The sequence below is a fragment of the Pangasianodon hypophthalmus genome, chromosome 12 (assembly GCF_027358585.1).
Source record: "Pangasianodon hypophthalmus isolate fPanHyp1 chromosome 12, fPanHyp1.pri, whole genome shotgun sequence".
NCBI classification, from domain to species: Eukaryota; Metazoa; Chordata; class Actinopteri; order Siluriformes; family Pangasiidae; genus Pangasianodon; species Pangasianodon hypophthalmus.
In genome coordinates this window covers 14,482,750-14,497,624 of record NC_069721.1, presented here as the reverse complement: position 1 = coordinate 14,497,624, position 14,875 = coordinate 14,482,750, and the positions used below count along the sequence as shown (strand labels likewise).

Sequence of the window (14,875 nt, the reverse complement as noted above, 5' to 3'; positions counted from 1 at the left end):
GGTTATTTTGGTTATTTGGAAATCAGGGAAGGATTCAAATCATTCAACAAGCTGCAGGCAAACTGTTATAAATTAATGAAGAAATTAGTAACAGAGAGACTAACCTACATTTATCACACACGGTTAAATATGCAGCAGCGCTGGGAAAGTGAGGGAAAGGGAAGGTACCTGTTGAATATTTACAACAAGGTTAGGACATTTAAAGAGGGGGAAGAACTGAAGAAGGGTGTGTATTTAACCCTTTCCTGCTTACATATGCTTACAAAAAACATGTAAATTATTTATATGAGAAAAGAAAAACTAATTTTAAAAAAAAAAAGCTATGATGTTCATTGGAGTCTGAAACAAAAAATATTTTAAATTTTATTTTGGATTTTGTGTAGAAAGTTGGTAAAGATTACTGGAGACACTGAGAATGGCAAATAGTCTAGGGAGCAACAGAAATCAGGATGGTATAATGGTTTATAATAATGGTTTATGTTAAATTACAGTAGTGGTTTCAAGTGAATTGGAGATTATTTACATGTTATATTTTCCTAAAAACCAGCCTTAAAGTGTGGACACTGTGCATGAAAGGGTCATGAGAAGAGAAGAATGTATATTTACTAGATTATAAACAGGCCTAGGTCACACTGAATTAAACTCAACACTTCACGATACAGGAAGGTGTGCTGAATGTCAGGCACTTGACACAGTGGAGTGTGTACTGTTGCACAACCAGACTGAAATTCAGCAGATGAAAAAGGAAGAGAGCATTTGCATTTACAGAGTCTAGTGCCAGGGAAAACATTCAATAGCAACACTATCTATCTATCTATCTATCTATCTATCTATCTATTAAGATAGGGAAAGAGTTTGAGTAGGTGTTTGACGTCTCCGCCTACACTCCAGTCCAGTAGGCGGCGGTAACACACCTTTTAGTTAGATGTCAATCGTCTCGTTTCGAAGAAGAAGACGAAGAACTAGCCTCACCGGAGGGCTTTTTTTTTTTTTCTTCTTCCTTTCTTTGTAAATATTTATATATTTAAAAACATTAGACGCGTAATAAAATTTGAGTTTAATAAAATAAATTGGTATGCCTTTGTTTTAAAAGTTGAAATTGTTTTTTTTTAATGTATAATATATATTTCTGATTTTAAATGCCAGCCCAGCAGAGGGCGGAACACTGTACAGCTACGTGTAGCACAACATTGTAAGTAGAAGAGAAGAAGAACCTGGTTCTGATTGGCTGATCAGCTCCAGCGCGCTTTTCCGGAGAGTTACTGTGGTGTTGAGGGTGTAGTGCAGTAATAGAAAAGCATGTGAAGTATGTAATATCTTTCAACAATATTTGTGGACTTGGATTAAGTTATCACGAGGAGAGGCTATGGAAGGGGTGAGGTGTCTTGTGGAGTGTTGGGCAGATTTTGGTGACTTGCTTTCTGCGAAGGTGATCTCTCATGGACCAGATGTGATCCTAAGCACAGGGACTGAACACATCTTCGTTTTCAGTGGCCAAGAGAGAAGAGTTAAGGCAAGTGGGTTTTCCTGAATGTGTGTGATTGTTTCAGTGCTGATCAAGGTCAATGCTTCTGTAAGAGAACATGTTTTGTTACAGACTGTCCTGCAGTTTGAGTCTCCAGTCACATCCCTGGCTTTAAGTGCTGATCAGTGTAGTGTCTATGCTCTCTGTGAGAACAATCTCCTTTACTGGACCAGGCTCTCTCCGGAATCCAGGTAACGTTGAACATTTTGAGAAATCAGATCTACATAACTGTAGGGTAACTGACATTTTTCACTGAAACCTTCTGATGATTATGATTTATGATGATGATCTCATTTTCCAGTCCTAAATAATGTCTTCCTGCACCATTACATGTTTCCTGTAAAACCCTGCTCTCTTACTTTCCCTCAAATTTACCCACAGCTCCTTCTCAGCAGAACAGGGTGATGATCCTGCCTTGTCCGTGGTGTCCAGGGACTCCGTTCTAGTGAAAGATGGCAATGTGCTCTCTTTCACTGTAGCAGAGGACATACTCATTACTGTCAGTCTGCAAGAGTCTTTCTGGAGTTTTCACCTCTATGAACTGCCACGTTGTTCAACCAGATCCCCGGTATTTCAGAAACGTGCAGGATTTCAGGTCCCAGCTGTCACAGGACTTGCTCAGAATGATGTGGATTTGCAGGCTAGGACAAGCTCAGCTCCATCATTGACATGCATCTACCCCAACTCCTCACCTAAAGCACATGCGTGTAAACGCCACCCCCGTCTCGATCCTCTCCTTTTCAGGCTCTTATTTGGAGTCGATGCATCTCTTATAAATTCTCCCATCATTCTTTGTGGTTTACCCGATGGACGTCTTGTTTTTTTCCCACTACTCCTGCCTGCACTAATCAGCTCAAGGGGAGAACAAAAGCCACAAATCAGGATTTTCTACAGCTTAGAGCAGCCAGTAGCATTTATTGGAACGTCTGTTATTGGGGATCAGGGTCCACAATGCCTGGTTGTGATTGGTCAGAGGGGTAGGATCCTGCTGATCAGGGCCAATCAAAGAAGCTCGGTTGGAAAGGCAGCGGACTGCAGTAAGGTTTACGGTTTAATATTGTACTTCTGTGTTAATAGGTATTAAGTATTTTGTGATGACATAAAGCACTATGTTGATATCTTTCTAAAGGATTCGTTGAGCACATTGTGCCGGGGCCTGTGGTATGTGCCTGTGTAGATGGTGAACATTTATACTACAGCACTGCCACAAACCTGTTCTCCTTATCCCTGAGCAAGACCTTAACACCTTCATCATCATCATCCTCCATCACAGCAGCGTCAGAGGGAGACATCACAAGGCCGGGGAGTGCAGTCTGTCTGAACGTGTGCCGAGTAATCGCATTAACTGAGCCTTCCATCAGCTCTGCAGGTACACTAGTTTCCTCCTTAAATGAAACTCAAGGAGTAGAGAATGTTTCATTAAATTAAACTCAGTAATCAATGACTGATTGTGATGACAGTAGTATGTGTTTGTTCTCCCTGTGTCAAATTCAGAACAGATGTCTCATCTAGTCATGGCACTAATCAAAAGTGGTAACGTGAAACACCACTGTGAGACAAAACATAACCACTTGAAATGGTCTTATTTCTAGCCATGAGCTAATCATTAATGACTATGCATTAAAATATTGCCATTCAATCATGCGAGTTGCTTATCTGGACCTTTGTAAGCAAGGAGTTTTATGTACTTGGTCCTTTACAAATTTTGGTTGAATACAACTTCTATAGTTATTTCATTTGATAGTGGCTCATTAAGGTGGACTTAAAATAATTACCACATGTTTATTTTGACCTGAAAGGTTTAAACAGCAGTTTGTTGTGGACAGTCAGATGAGACCAAGACAGATAGCTGTCACAAGAAAACAGAAAAGACTGATTTTTATTTATATCACCTACAAAAATATCATTTGATTTTTACATATAAGATATTAACATAGGCTGTTTAGCCGTATCTGTTACTTGTATTAAAACCTTGCATCAAATATTGGATTAATCTTTATGGGTATGGGTGTGCAAACTTTTGCACTTAAAGGTGTGTATTGTATGAATTGTAGGCAGTGTGCAGCTTCTGGCTGTGTCTCTCAGTGGAAGACTTCTTCAGGTGACCCTCCCTCAGGACTCGGACAAAGCCAACGTGTCTAGACTGGCTTCATCACAAGCAGGGCAGAAAATAAAAGACCTCTTGGCTGGTATTGGAAATGTTTGGGAGAGGCAAGATTATTTACATTTTTTATCTTGAGATGCTTTGAACAGGAAAAAACTGACACCATGTTGACAAAGTTGAATTGACTGTATTTTCCAGAGCAACAGTAGAGAAGCAACAGCTGGAATTGAAGAATAACACACTCAAGCGATTGAACCACATTGTCAACATCTGCCACTTGCTTTTATCCTGTCAGAAGAATGACCAAGAGGTGTGTGATCTACAGCCACCAATCAGCTGTCAGGGGGCAGCCAAATGGAGCACGCTACTTCAGAAAGACTCGTTGGTTCTCACTTGCATATTGGAAAACCAAAGTTCTTGTGTCTTAGACCAAGGATGGACTCTTTGCCTTCAAGTGCAGTCAAGTCTTTCTGTCAGCGCAGGGGGCTCGTCTAGAACTTACTCATTTGCTTTGATGAAATTAGACTGCGGTCAAAAAGCCGAAGTGACATTACCTCTCGAGAGTGACGGTGACTTATTTCTCCCGGTCCAGATCCACTGCTCACTTGTGTACACTTTACAGTCTTTACTTAACCCAGAGGAATACAGACAGCTCTCAGTTAGTGACACCTCACTATCTCGGCTTCTCACACACACAGGCTGCATCTGTCTGGCTCTCAACACGTTAACACTGGACTGGCTAGATGCCTTAAGGATAGGAGATCCAACCCAAAATGGTGATCATATTCCCAAACAAATCAGCACTTGGGAAGCCACCCGCATACTCCTGAGCTCCAGACAAATTCACACAGATGAGCCCGTAATGCCGAAGGCTGCTCCACATACGGTAGCAATCCACATATCCTCAGAGCTCCTGAGGGACCGGCTCAACTTACATGACTGTAGCAGCACACTTCTGTGCATCTCCGTGCTCAAATGGCTGCTGTGTGGAACTTTGAAGACAGAGGGGCAAGAGGTAGTGCAGAGTCCAGTTGTGTGTGCCAAAGGGCCGGACAGACAGGCAGTCAGACTGCTGACCAAAGAGGTATGCTTATGGATTGATTGTTGGAGATTTGATCTTTGACTTCCTTATAATGTGCTATTCCCAATGCAGTATTGTTTTAGTAGTGTTTTACTGTATATCAGTATGTATACTACATATGTATGTGCGTATGTATGTATATTATCATGTATATGTTTATATATAGAAAAATTGCATAGAAAGTTTCCTCAGTATCTTTATATTCTTTATATTTTATATAGTCATTATGAGTTAATTTTTCTTCCCCCACTCATATCATGACAAATTCCACCTCTTGTGCTATGTACGCCTGGTTAGTAGTTTTTACTCACAACTGCCAGTCTGTTAATTAAACATCTAAGAATTGGTTCACATATGAAACCAGAAGAATTTGAGAAGCATTGCATGCTATTTATTTTGTCCCAGTTGTGTTCCAGCAAATGTCTTTTGCAGGATACGTTTCACTTTGTTGTTGTATTCCATTGCTTTTATGTCCTACCTTTTGTAGGCCATCACAGACTGTTGTATTGGTATTATGGTACTATGTGGGCATCCAAACATGCTTTTGTTCATGTGTTCATACTTGGTGAGGGATACACTGCAGTGAGGCGGCATCTACTGTATGTGTATACACATCAGGTCATGCGCCAAAACTGTATCTTGCCTAGAGTCATAAAAAATCCGTGGGTTGCTTGTTTTTAGTTAAATGACAGTATCTGTTGCTCCCACCAACCCAGTGGCACTTATTTTCTTATCTTCAAGTTTTAATTTGTATTTGGAACATAATAGTGCAAGCATAGCATAATGTGGAATTTCTAGGTAGTGGTGAAGCTGTGGACTCATGCCCAATCCCTCAAAAACCCTACTACCTCAAAAAGAGAGAGAGAGAGAGAGAGAGAGAGAGACAGAGAGAGCACCTACACAAGTTGTCCACTTTCCACCCTGAATTGTAGATTTCCAGCAAACAGGTGGACACAAAGACAGGACAGATAAATAAATATACCAGGCAAATAAAGATTAACAGACTGATGACAAACTAACAGACCTGGCCCAAAACTACAAATAAAAATAAAAAAAAAAAAAAAAAAAGTGGGACAGGAAAAAACCCAAAGTAAACATTGGTTAAAAAGTAACATTAAAATCATTGTAGAGGGATTTTGGACATTTCTTTATCCTGCCACAAGCTGCATCCCCTTGCTCCCGCAGTATACTGTTCAGTTTAGTTGCTGCTGTATGAATATATTCCTCAATTTACTTCAGCCTCTTTTAATGCACACTAGTTTTTAGTATCATTTGGAAAGTCAAAAAACCTCTTTAAACATCTGATTAAAAACTCCACACCAGTTTAATATTACCAAATAACATTACAAAGTAACCTCTTATAACCCATTTATTGGTCTTATGGTTACTGTACTATTATTACTATTATTAATATACTATTATGGTCTGTCCATGGCTGCAGGTCATATTGAGTGACTTTCGCTCTGAAGGACCCCTGTCTGTTGTGGAGGTTCAGGTAGAGAGTGTTTCCATGTCTGCATTGTGTGGATTACATCATGCTGTCCTGAGACGTGTTCAGGTGCGCATACACACAAGACAAGAGAAATCTCCTCATTGTGAAAATCAAGCCTACTTCTACAGTTAATGTCATGAGTCATGATTTCAGGCCCTTCTGAAGGATGCTGCTGTGAAACATGAGAAGCCTGCAGAGCTCAGAGGACAGCGCTTGTGTGAGGCTGTTCGGCACATGGAGGTAAAACCCACAGCTAATCAAAACCCACGTCCACTTACACATACTGAGATCACAATGTTCATAAGACAATGAAAAAAAACAGTGACGCACTAACAGATAGTTTATTTCAGCGCCTTTATAAGGACCTGCAGGATTTTCGTGACCCGGCTGATGGAGTTATGAAGACAAGGAGGACGTCAGAGTCACTGTTTCACCTCTACTTGCAACTCAGAGAGAAGCCACTGGTCATTCTGTGAATGCGCACACTAGTTCATAATATAATCATCAGTCTGGTTATTCTAGGGATCAATGTAAATAAGCAGATTTATACATGGATTTCAAATTTTGAAAAAATGAATATATTTATACTAATTTGCCATGTTATATTTATACAAATTGCCATAATCTATGTGGATTTATACACTCCAGGGCTTTATTTTTATCTCAGCTTTACCACTGCCTATTTTTAACAAAAGTTAGAGATGTACTAAATTATATGATGATGATAATAGTAATAATAATAATACTAATAATAATAATAATGATCTTGAATGGTTTTTACTTTTGTTCTCACATTTATTCATCCTTGAGGTTCAGTATATAATCCATAAAGATTTAGTTTACTTCCATTATTCAAGTTGTGCACTCAATAAAAATATATTGTCAATTAAAAAAAAAAGGCTAGAATCATTTCCCTCAGTAAACACTTACTGTCATACCAGGCAAAATATATTGCTGCAAAAAGTTCATGCATTAAACATATGCTATATTATAAATAGCATTACATAAAACTAAACATTGAGGTACAGAGACTTTGTGACAGTTCCTTGTAAATGCTGTAACAAGCTAACACTTATCCAGTCATAAATGATTTTGCTTTCAGATAATGACAATACAAACCTTGTTATTTCTGAGTGTGAGGAAGAAAAATGCTCAAACATGATCTACTTCCCATAACTTCATGGCTTAAATGCATCCCCATGTTGCTTTAATGCACAGCTGTTACTAAGAGAAACTGCATTATAAATTTCTCCCTCAACCCTGAGTCTAATTAATCGAAACACAGCACAAATGCTGATAGTTTATGACTCATTAATGGTAACAAAATTGAAGCTTCCAGGGGTGGACAAATCATAAATTCATCTGGGTTTTTTTTTTTTTCCTTGGTCTAGTCCAATGTTTTCTGAAAACACTACAATAGTTCTTTATGTTATTTTTTTAAATATTTGGTGATTTTTTAAAACACTTTTCAAAAACAGTAGATTAAACATCCATGCTCTACCATACACATTTATCAATCAAAAGTTTATATTCCACCAAGAAAAGAGTGTGGAATGGTGAGCTCTGTGTAGGTCATATGTTCAGTAGAAATGGCAGAGAAAAAAAAATACGAGCAACACTTTAGAGATTTTTAGAGAATAAGTAGCAACCTTACAGCATTACCCTGAGCGGCCCTGCCATTGAGGAATTTAAACAGATTAAAAAAAAATAGTCCAATAGTCAAAATTTGACTGGTGCACTACCAGGTTAACTCAACTCATCAGTAAAGAACAAAGAGGAGTGTGTTATATTTAAAAGTACATGCAGCTACAGCTATGCAGGGATTTTTCTCTGGGTGATGAATGGGTGTGATAATTGCTGGTGACTGTTATAGCAGCTGCTAACTCAGTCATTTGACAGCCAGAAAATAACTCATGGCCAGAGACATAATCCAATTGTCCTGGGCAGCTGGGTTACTGGATTTATCCACCTCTGAGCTCTAAATGTAAATCTGTGTGCCTGAAAGTGTAAAGGTCTCAGAAGTATAATACAAACACATACACAGTGTTGAAATAATGATTTTAAATTGATCTCATTACTGTCACATATAGTTGATACTTGCAAATTCATACTTATCAGTAATGAATCTGCTCAGTTTTGGTCAGAATCCACTGTAAACAGTTTTTCCCTAAGATGGAAATATCGTCCTCTTTTGGCCATAAGCTGCTCGTGCGTCCCCTGCTCCATGACCATCCCATCTTCTATGTAGACGATGTGATCGGCTCTCTCGATGGTCTTCAGACAATGAGCGACCACCAGCACTGTCTGACCCTTTGAGCCAGAGAGGACTTCCTGAACCTGAGTGAGTGAGAAAAGGAGTGAGCAAATATTATACTTCTCCTCATACTGAATTACCGTTCAGAATTGCCTATAGCCTTCACACTGGGATCTGTCAACCCGGAGGTTAGTCTGAGCTGAGTCTGTGCCCTAATCTGTGATCTTATATGCATCCCACAGGAAATGATTTACAGATACTGTAGAGACCGATCATTTTTTACCGGTAATACTTTTTTAACCTCAACAGTCAGCGCCAATTCCCAACCAATAGCTGTATCACATGACAGCTACCAATCACAGCTACCATTCAAAGAAGGTTCAGGCTAACATGTAGTTAGACCGAGACGCGTAAGGCCACCCTCCACATCTTTCTGAACTGCTGCTTATGTACCATCACAGGGCAGCTGAACACACTCAGAGGAAAGTGATAACTGCCCTCTTCAACAATAATATAATATATCGCTCTGATTGGCAGGGGAAAGCGTAACACCATGAGAGCAGGGAGCCATTACACTCTCTTGGTGGCTGTGGCACTGTTGCGTGGTCAGGAGTTTGAGAAGAACTGTGGTTGGAGTTGTTTTATGAAGTGTGAAATCACGTACCGTGTGCCGAGTGTTGATGTCCAATTTGCCAGTAGCTTCATCCAAAATGAGGATTTTTGGATTTCTGATCAACACTCTGGCTATAGCAATACACTGCTTCTGTCCTATGGACAGCTGCCCACCAGACTCTCCAACATCTGCAGCACAGTAACATGGCTAATGTAACACCTATAATGTAAAATCAACTAAATAATTTTTAAAGATATCTATTGAATCTGATGAATCTGGTAACAAATGGAAATTTTCACCTGTGTCATAGCCTTCGTCTAGTCTGCAAATAAAGTCATGTGCATTGGCTTTCTTCGCTGCCTCCTTCACCCTCTCTATGGTGCAGTCACGTAGGCCGTATGCAATGTTGTATTTCACAGAGCCAGAGAACAGCACTGGGTTCTGGGACACAGCTGCCATCTGTCACAAGATGAAACTACATTAAAGCCTTTAGTTCAACTCATTTAACAACCAAATACACCACTAGTTTCAAGTGTATTTTGACAGACAGAGAAGACTAATGCCATTCACTGTGATGGATCATTTCAAGAGGTTTTTCTACATATTCAGTTTCTGTATCTATTACATCAGTGTCGGTGTTACAGTGCTCACCTGGCTGCACAGGTACTGGTGTTGGTACTCATGAAGTGGTTCATTGTCCAGTAGCACTCGGCCCTGCTGAGGCTCATAAAACCTCTGCAGCAGACTGACGCAGGTAGTTTTACCTCCACCGGAGGGGCCAACCAACGCTGTCATCTTCCCTGGACTCAGCTCTACACTCACAGACTGACATAATGGTTTAACAGGTTTTAGACAGGATTTCTTATAAAGCATGAAATATGTGAGATCAGAGTTGTTACTTTGGCTTTACCAAGTACCAAGTCAAAAAAATATGGGAATAATAAAATAATTCTGCTTTATTCTTGTTATTTTACCCCACACACCTTTCTAAATTCCAAAAAATAGTGACCTTAAGTGCTTTCCTTTCAGGGCGGGAAGGGTAAGAGAAGGTGACGTTATCAAAGGTGATTCTTCCTTCCAGTTTCTCAGGTACCCAGTTGCCTGTTTCTTGCATGTTCGGTTTTCTGTCTAGCAGCTTAAACACCTTCTCTGCTGACCACACTGTGTTCAGAATGTCTCCATAGATATACACCAATTGCTGAGAACACCAAAGAAACAGAAGCACTCAAGACTTTTATAAAAATCTAGTCGGCAGCCAACAACACACAGAAGAAGAAGAAACTCACGAAATGGCATTTACTGTATAGTTAAAAAGTTCAGATTATTAAACTCACCCTCATGTTGCTCAACATGTCTTTTTGATACAGCACAAAAGCCAGGAGGCTCCCACCGCTTAGCTGACCCGAGGAGATGAGACGGCGACCAAGAAGCAGCATTGCCACCCTCAGGCTCAACGTTAGACACTACAACAGGATAAATGCAGCAACATGGTCCATCACACACTGAATCAAACATGAGTAACCACCATTAGCAACAACAGCACTGAACTGTGCACTGCAGACTAATACGTCATGCAGGGATACCAAAATGTGAATGTGACTGGACACTGGACTGTAAGCTAGAGGTGTGAACCAGGATTAAGATCCCAAGGAACCAAAATATTGCAGATACGTGTCAATTTTGGTCAGGATTTCAGCAAAATATAAAAATTTCCAATACTGTTCTGTGCAAAATTCCATTACATTTCTTGGCTTAAATAAAAACCATTAAGCTATAGACACTTGTCTCATTTCGGTAGGTATTAAAAAGATGATTGTAATAATATTTCAGAGCAACAGAATAATAAGCCTGGCAGATGTCCAAATGGCTATGTGCATTGATCAGGGTATTAAAAAAGGCAGATGTTTGGATAAGATTTTTATGGCCCCCAATTAAGCTTAATAAATCAGACGCTATTCAGGCATTATAATAGTCCATATTCATCATGCATATTAAGTGTAATGAATGAAGTCAGGCACTGATGCCAGGCGAGGAGGCCTGGGGCACACTCAGTGTTCTAGTTCATCCTAAAGGTGTTCAGTGGGTTGAGGTCAGCATACAAAGACATTCTAGACAATTGTGTGCTTCCAACTTTGGGGCAGTTTGGGGAAGAGCAACTTATGGCTATGATGGTCAGGTGTCCACAAATGCTTGGCTATATAGCGTAGCTGTGAGAGCAGGTGGGTAAGGGATTAAAACCAGTCCCGTGCACAATGCTACAGTGTGTAATGTGTGGAATGGCTCACTCTGCGCAGAAGGAGGTGGACTGCACTGAAAATGCCCTTGCGTTTCAGTATCTGAAGCTTCCTGTCCAGAGCCTCCTGGTACCTCTTCAGCTCCTGAGCCTCAGCCCTGAAGCGCCGCACTGTCTTTACAGACTTGATGGTAGAAGATGCCAGCTGCTCAATTTCAGCCAGGCAGTCCTGCAGCTCCCTTGATGTTTTCTGCACATCGGGACAGAGTGACAATATGATGATAAAACTGAAGTGACAAAACAGCCAGTCTACTGCAGAAGACCTGGTGAGGAATCTTTTCCTTTATTAAGATCCTGATTATGTAATATCAGCTAAGATGGTAAAAAGGGTAGCATGGGAAATCTACTAGAACCTAAATCAGTTACTAAATATGTGGAGAGAAGGTCAGTTACCTGGTAGTGAATGTTGTAATAGTTCTGTAGCACAGCAAGGAGAGGCATTTCCACAAAGCTAAGGAGTGTGAGCTGCCAGGACAGGCTGAGCATCTGCACAAGCATGCCACATGTCTTAACCAGACTCCTCAGGAGCACATTCACATTCATGGCTATAGAGCGGCCCATTTTATCAGTGTCCGATACCAGCCGCGATGTCAAGCTTCCTGTAAGGGGAAAGGCAGAGGACTGCTATAAGAAAAGATCCTGAAGATTTCATTATAATAAGTTTTTTTTTAAAAATTCAACTAAGAAAATCAGCATGACCAGGATCATGATCATGATCAACTATTCAGGATCAACTATTTATATATTGCACATCACCTGGTTTATTTTCTTCAAAGAAGCTTATGTCTTGTTTCATCAGGTTCTGAAACAGCATGTGTCGAATTCTCTTGTTTAGTCTGCTCAGGCTACACATGAACATGCCTCCTCTCAAGCCAGTGAACATAGAACTAAGAAATACAAACACATTGGGTTAAGCGGGTTTTACACAAATTCAGAAAGACGACAGCAATAGAGGAATGCAAATGCATTTACCTTCCAAAAGAGTAAAACGACATGCATGCAATGGCCCACAAGAAGTTGTCGTGCTTGTATTCTCCGCTCAAACCATCAATGATTTTCCCCACATAGTGCGGTATAGTTGATTCAACTGAAAAGAAGGAATAACATTACACTGGAAACATTGCCACATGCTATATTGCTGTATAGTATATTCAAACAATACATGTGCATTTAAAATCACTATGTTAGGCTCAGATGTTATAATCAGAGTCACCTAAACCAAAAAAGAGCACAGGTGTTAAACTTACATAATGCAGCCAAGATGAGGAAGAAAAAGGCCACCCCAAGGTGAAGGTAGTCAGGTTTTGAGTAGTGAATCACTCTCATCAGGAGGACCCTGGCCTCTTGTTCTTTCTTCACCTTTTTACTAGGAAATGCCTTGTCCAATATCAGATGGACCAGAGTGCCAGTCATGGCACTTAAAACCACCATGGAGGGCATGGGCACGGGACTAAAGCCACACCTCCCTCCTAGAGCTAGGGTTTGCACCATATCAAACACAGGAGGTAAAAAACACAGTAACGCTACCCAGGGCTTCAGAAAACTGTGTATGGTCTTGTCCAGGGTGGCTGAACTGACTGTGTGAAGCAGAACCCAGCTGAAAGCCCTGAAAGCCCACAGCCATGTCAGGTTCATGAGCAAAGCACCCTGAGAGCCCAGAATAGCGGTCCACAGGGACACCCAGAGGGTCACGTCCAGGAACAGGAGAGCTCCATATGCACGCCATGCAGAGCCTGCAGCTGGGTCAGCCATCATGAGCTTCTGATCAGGAGATGTGTTCAAATCCCAGGACTACCACAGAGACTCTATTGGAGCTTTGAGCATGTGTCAACTGCTTGGTTTGGAGCTCCTCTGGAATGGAAGTCACTCTGGATAAAATGTGAATGGATTTGTTCACATACTTCTTCTCTTCCCTGCAAGACACAGAGAAATGCATACATACCTGTATATCCTCTCTGAAAGACATTCTTATCATTCTGCACTGTAAAAAAGCTAAACAACCCTACTTTAAAAAAGATAGTTGGTTTAATCTGAGCAATGCTGGTCTTATTGCAGGTTTAGCTGATGAGTGAAAACAAGGCTATGTTAGAAGACTAGGTAAACCAGCATAGCATACTGGGTGAACAGCAAAAACACAGCATGTGCTGGTCTAAAACCAGCTTATCCTGGTGATCAGCACAAACATGATCAAAACAACAACAACAACAACAAATACTCTCAGTAAGATTCGAGCAGCTTACAGCTAGATCTTACCGTCTCCTTTCCTGCTCAGACAGCACCTTTACTTTCACTTTCAGAAGTGCAGGAAGATGATAACGATAAGCTAACACGCAGCCGAGTACACTCATTTACTTCAAAAAAATAATTCACCAATACTGAAATGGCCACGTTGTCGTATTATGACTTCATTATAATGTCAACATTATAATGTCACCTCAACCTGTTACAATTTTACTGCGCTTTCCCGGCCATTACGGCCCTGGTGGAAACTGTTCAAATAGCCACTAGAGGGCGACCGTTACGCCGCATTGTGGTAAACGTCGGTAGAGTTTATGTTTCAAACTAAAAGTCCTATTTTTTTTTTAAATCAAATTAAAAGTCAAAGCAATTTCATCCATCTATTCATTTTCCATACTGCTTATCCTACACAGGGTCACTGGAGAGCCTGGAGCCTATCCCAGGGAACCCAGGGCACAAGGCATACTGGGCAAGTTAGCAATGCCAATCAGCCTACAATGCATGTCTTTGGACTGGGGAAGGAAACCAGAGTACCTGGAGGAAACCCCTGAAGCATGAGGAGAACATTCAAGCTCTGTGCACACAGGGCAGAGGCGTGATTCGAACCCCCCAATCCCAGAGATGTGAGGCAAGCATGATAACCACTAAGTTACCCCCCCCCCCCCCCCCCCCCACCACCAAAGCAATTCGCCAATTTCAACTTAAAAAGTGGACAGAATAATAGAACGTTATTTAAAATTGCCACCGCCAACAAAACGCATGATTAACGATGTGTACCAATGAGACTACAAGGTCATACGTACAATAAGTGTGCATTTTTTTTGGAATGGAGCAAATGGAATTGGTCAAGAGTGTCTGCTGAAGCAGGAGGAATTGCTCAGAATTCCTTCGGGAGCAGGTAGAACTGAGATAGGAAAAAAGCAGTCCTGGACACACCAGGACTTTCATGGTGATGATGATGATGATGGCTGTTGTGGTGGTGGTGGTGGTGGTTGTTCATGTTGTATCCTTATCAGGATTGCCGTGAATCTGGAGCCTATGCTAGGAACAGTAGGTGTGAGGCTGGAAAACATCCTGGATAAGATTGAATATTACACATTTCTTGAATATTATAGATTTTTTTTAAGTCTGCCATGGAGGAGGCATCTGTTTATCCTTGGTCTGATAATGTCCTCACTCCTCAGTCCTAAATTCTTCGGAAAGAAGTTAAAGAATCACGTCAGGGGGGCACGGTAGCTTAGTGGTTGGCACGTTTGCCTTGCACCTCCAGGGTTC

The 14,875-nt window shown here is 40.8% G+C and overlaps 2 protein-coding genes across 3 annotated transcripts; one reads left to right on the top strand and one right to left on the bottom strand.

Moving 5' to 3' along the window:
- The first annotated feature begins 1,076 nt into the window (after positions 1-1,076).
- faap100 (FA core complex associated protein 100) lies at positions 1,077-7,131 on the top strand. The gene is made up of 9 exons (XM_026915524.3): positions 1,077-1,513; positions 1,598-1,716; positions 1,907-2,562; positions 2,655-2,894; positions 3,580-3,736; positions 3,828-4,713; positions 6,152-6,268; positions 6,356-6,442; positions 6,553-7,131. Exons 1-9 carry the CDS (start codon positions 1,367-1,369, stop codon positions 6,676-6,678), a joined length of 2,535 nt encoding a protein of 844 aa, XP_026771325.3. The 5' UTR covers positions 1,077-1,366; the 3' UTR covers positions 6,679-7,131.
- A 434-nt stretch (positions 7,132-7,565) lies between these two features.
- tap2t (transporter associated with antigen processing, subunit type t, teleost specific) lies at positions 7,566-14,195 on the bottom strand. 2 transcript variants are annotated; one of them, XM_026915526.3, is made up of 12 exons: positions 13,603-14,195; positions 12,610-13,275; positions 12,335-12,449; positions 12,119-12,249; positions 11,756-11,961; positions 11,355-11,552; positions 10,404-10,532; positions 10,079-10,267; positions 9,721-9,894; positions 9,369-9,528; positions 9,121-9,257; positions 7,566-8,539 (listed from the first exon to the last, which is right to left on the bottom strand). In XM_026915526.3, exons 2-12 carry the CDS (start codon positions 13,115-13,117, stop codon positions 8,333-8,335), a joined length of 2,154 nt encoding a protein of 717 aa, XP_026771327.3. In that variant the 5' UTR covers positions 13,118-13,275; positions 13,603-14,195; the 3' UTR covers positions 7,566-8,332. The 2 variants fall into 2 exon arrangements, with proteins under 2 accessions (XP_026771327.3, XP_026771326.3); XM_026915525.3 differs by having other exon boundaries at positions 13,616-14,195.
- Positions 14,196-14,875: the final 680 nt, after the last annotated feature.

Coding starts and splice junctions, on each gene's coding strand:
- faap100 (XM_026915524.3), top strand. CDS start 1,367: ATGGAAGGGGTGAGGTGTCTTGTGGAGTGTTGGGCAGATTTTGGTGAC. Junction 1,717..1,906: donor AGGCTCTCTCCGGAATCCAG/GTAACGTTGAAC, acceptor ATTTACCCACAG/CTCCTTCTCAGCAGAACAGG. Junction 2,563..2,654: donor TGGAAAGGCAGCGGACTGCA/GTAAGGTTTACG, acceptor ATCTTTCTAAAG/GATTCGTTGAGCACATTGTG.
- tap2t (XM_026915526.3), bottom strand. CDS start 13,117: ATGATGGCTGACCCAGCTGCAGGCTCTGCATGGCGTGCATATGGAGCT. Junction 12,250..12,334: donor TCGTTTTACTCTTTTGGAAG/GTAAATGCATTT, acceptor TGTATTTCTTAG/TTCTATGTTCACTGGCTTGA. Junction 9,895..10,078: donor CTGAAAGGAAAGCACTTAAG/GTCACTATTTTT, acceptor CCATTATGTCAG/TCTGTGAGTGTAGAGCTGAG.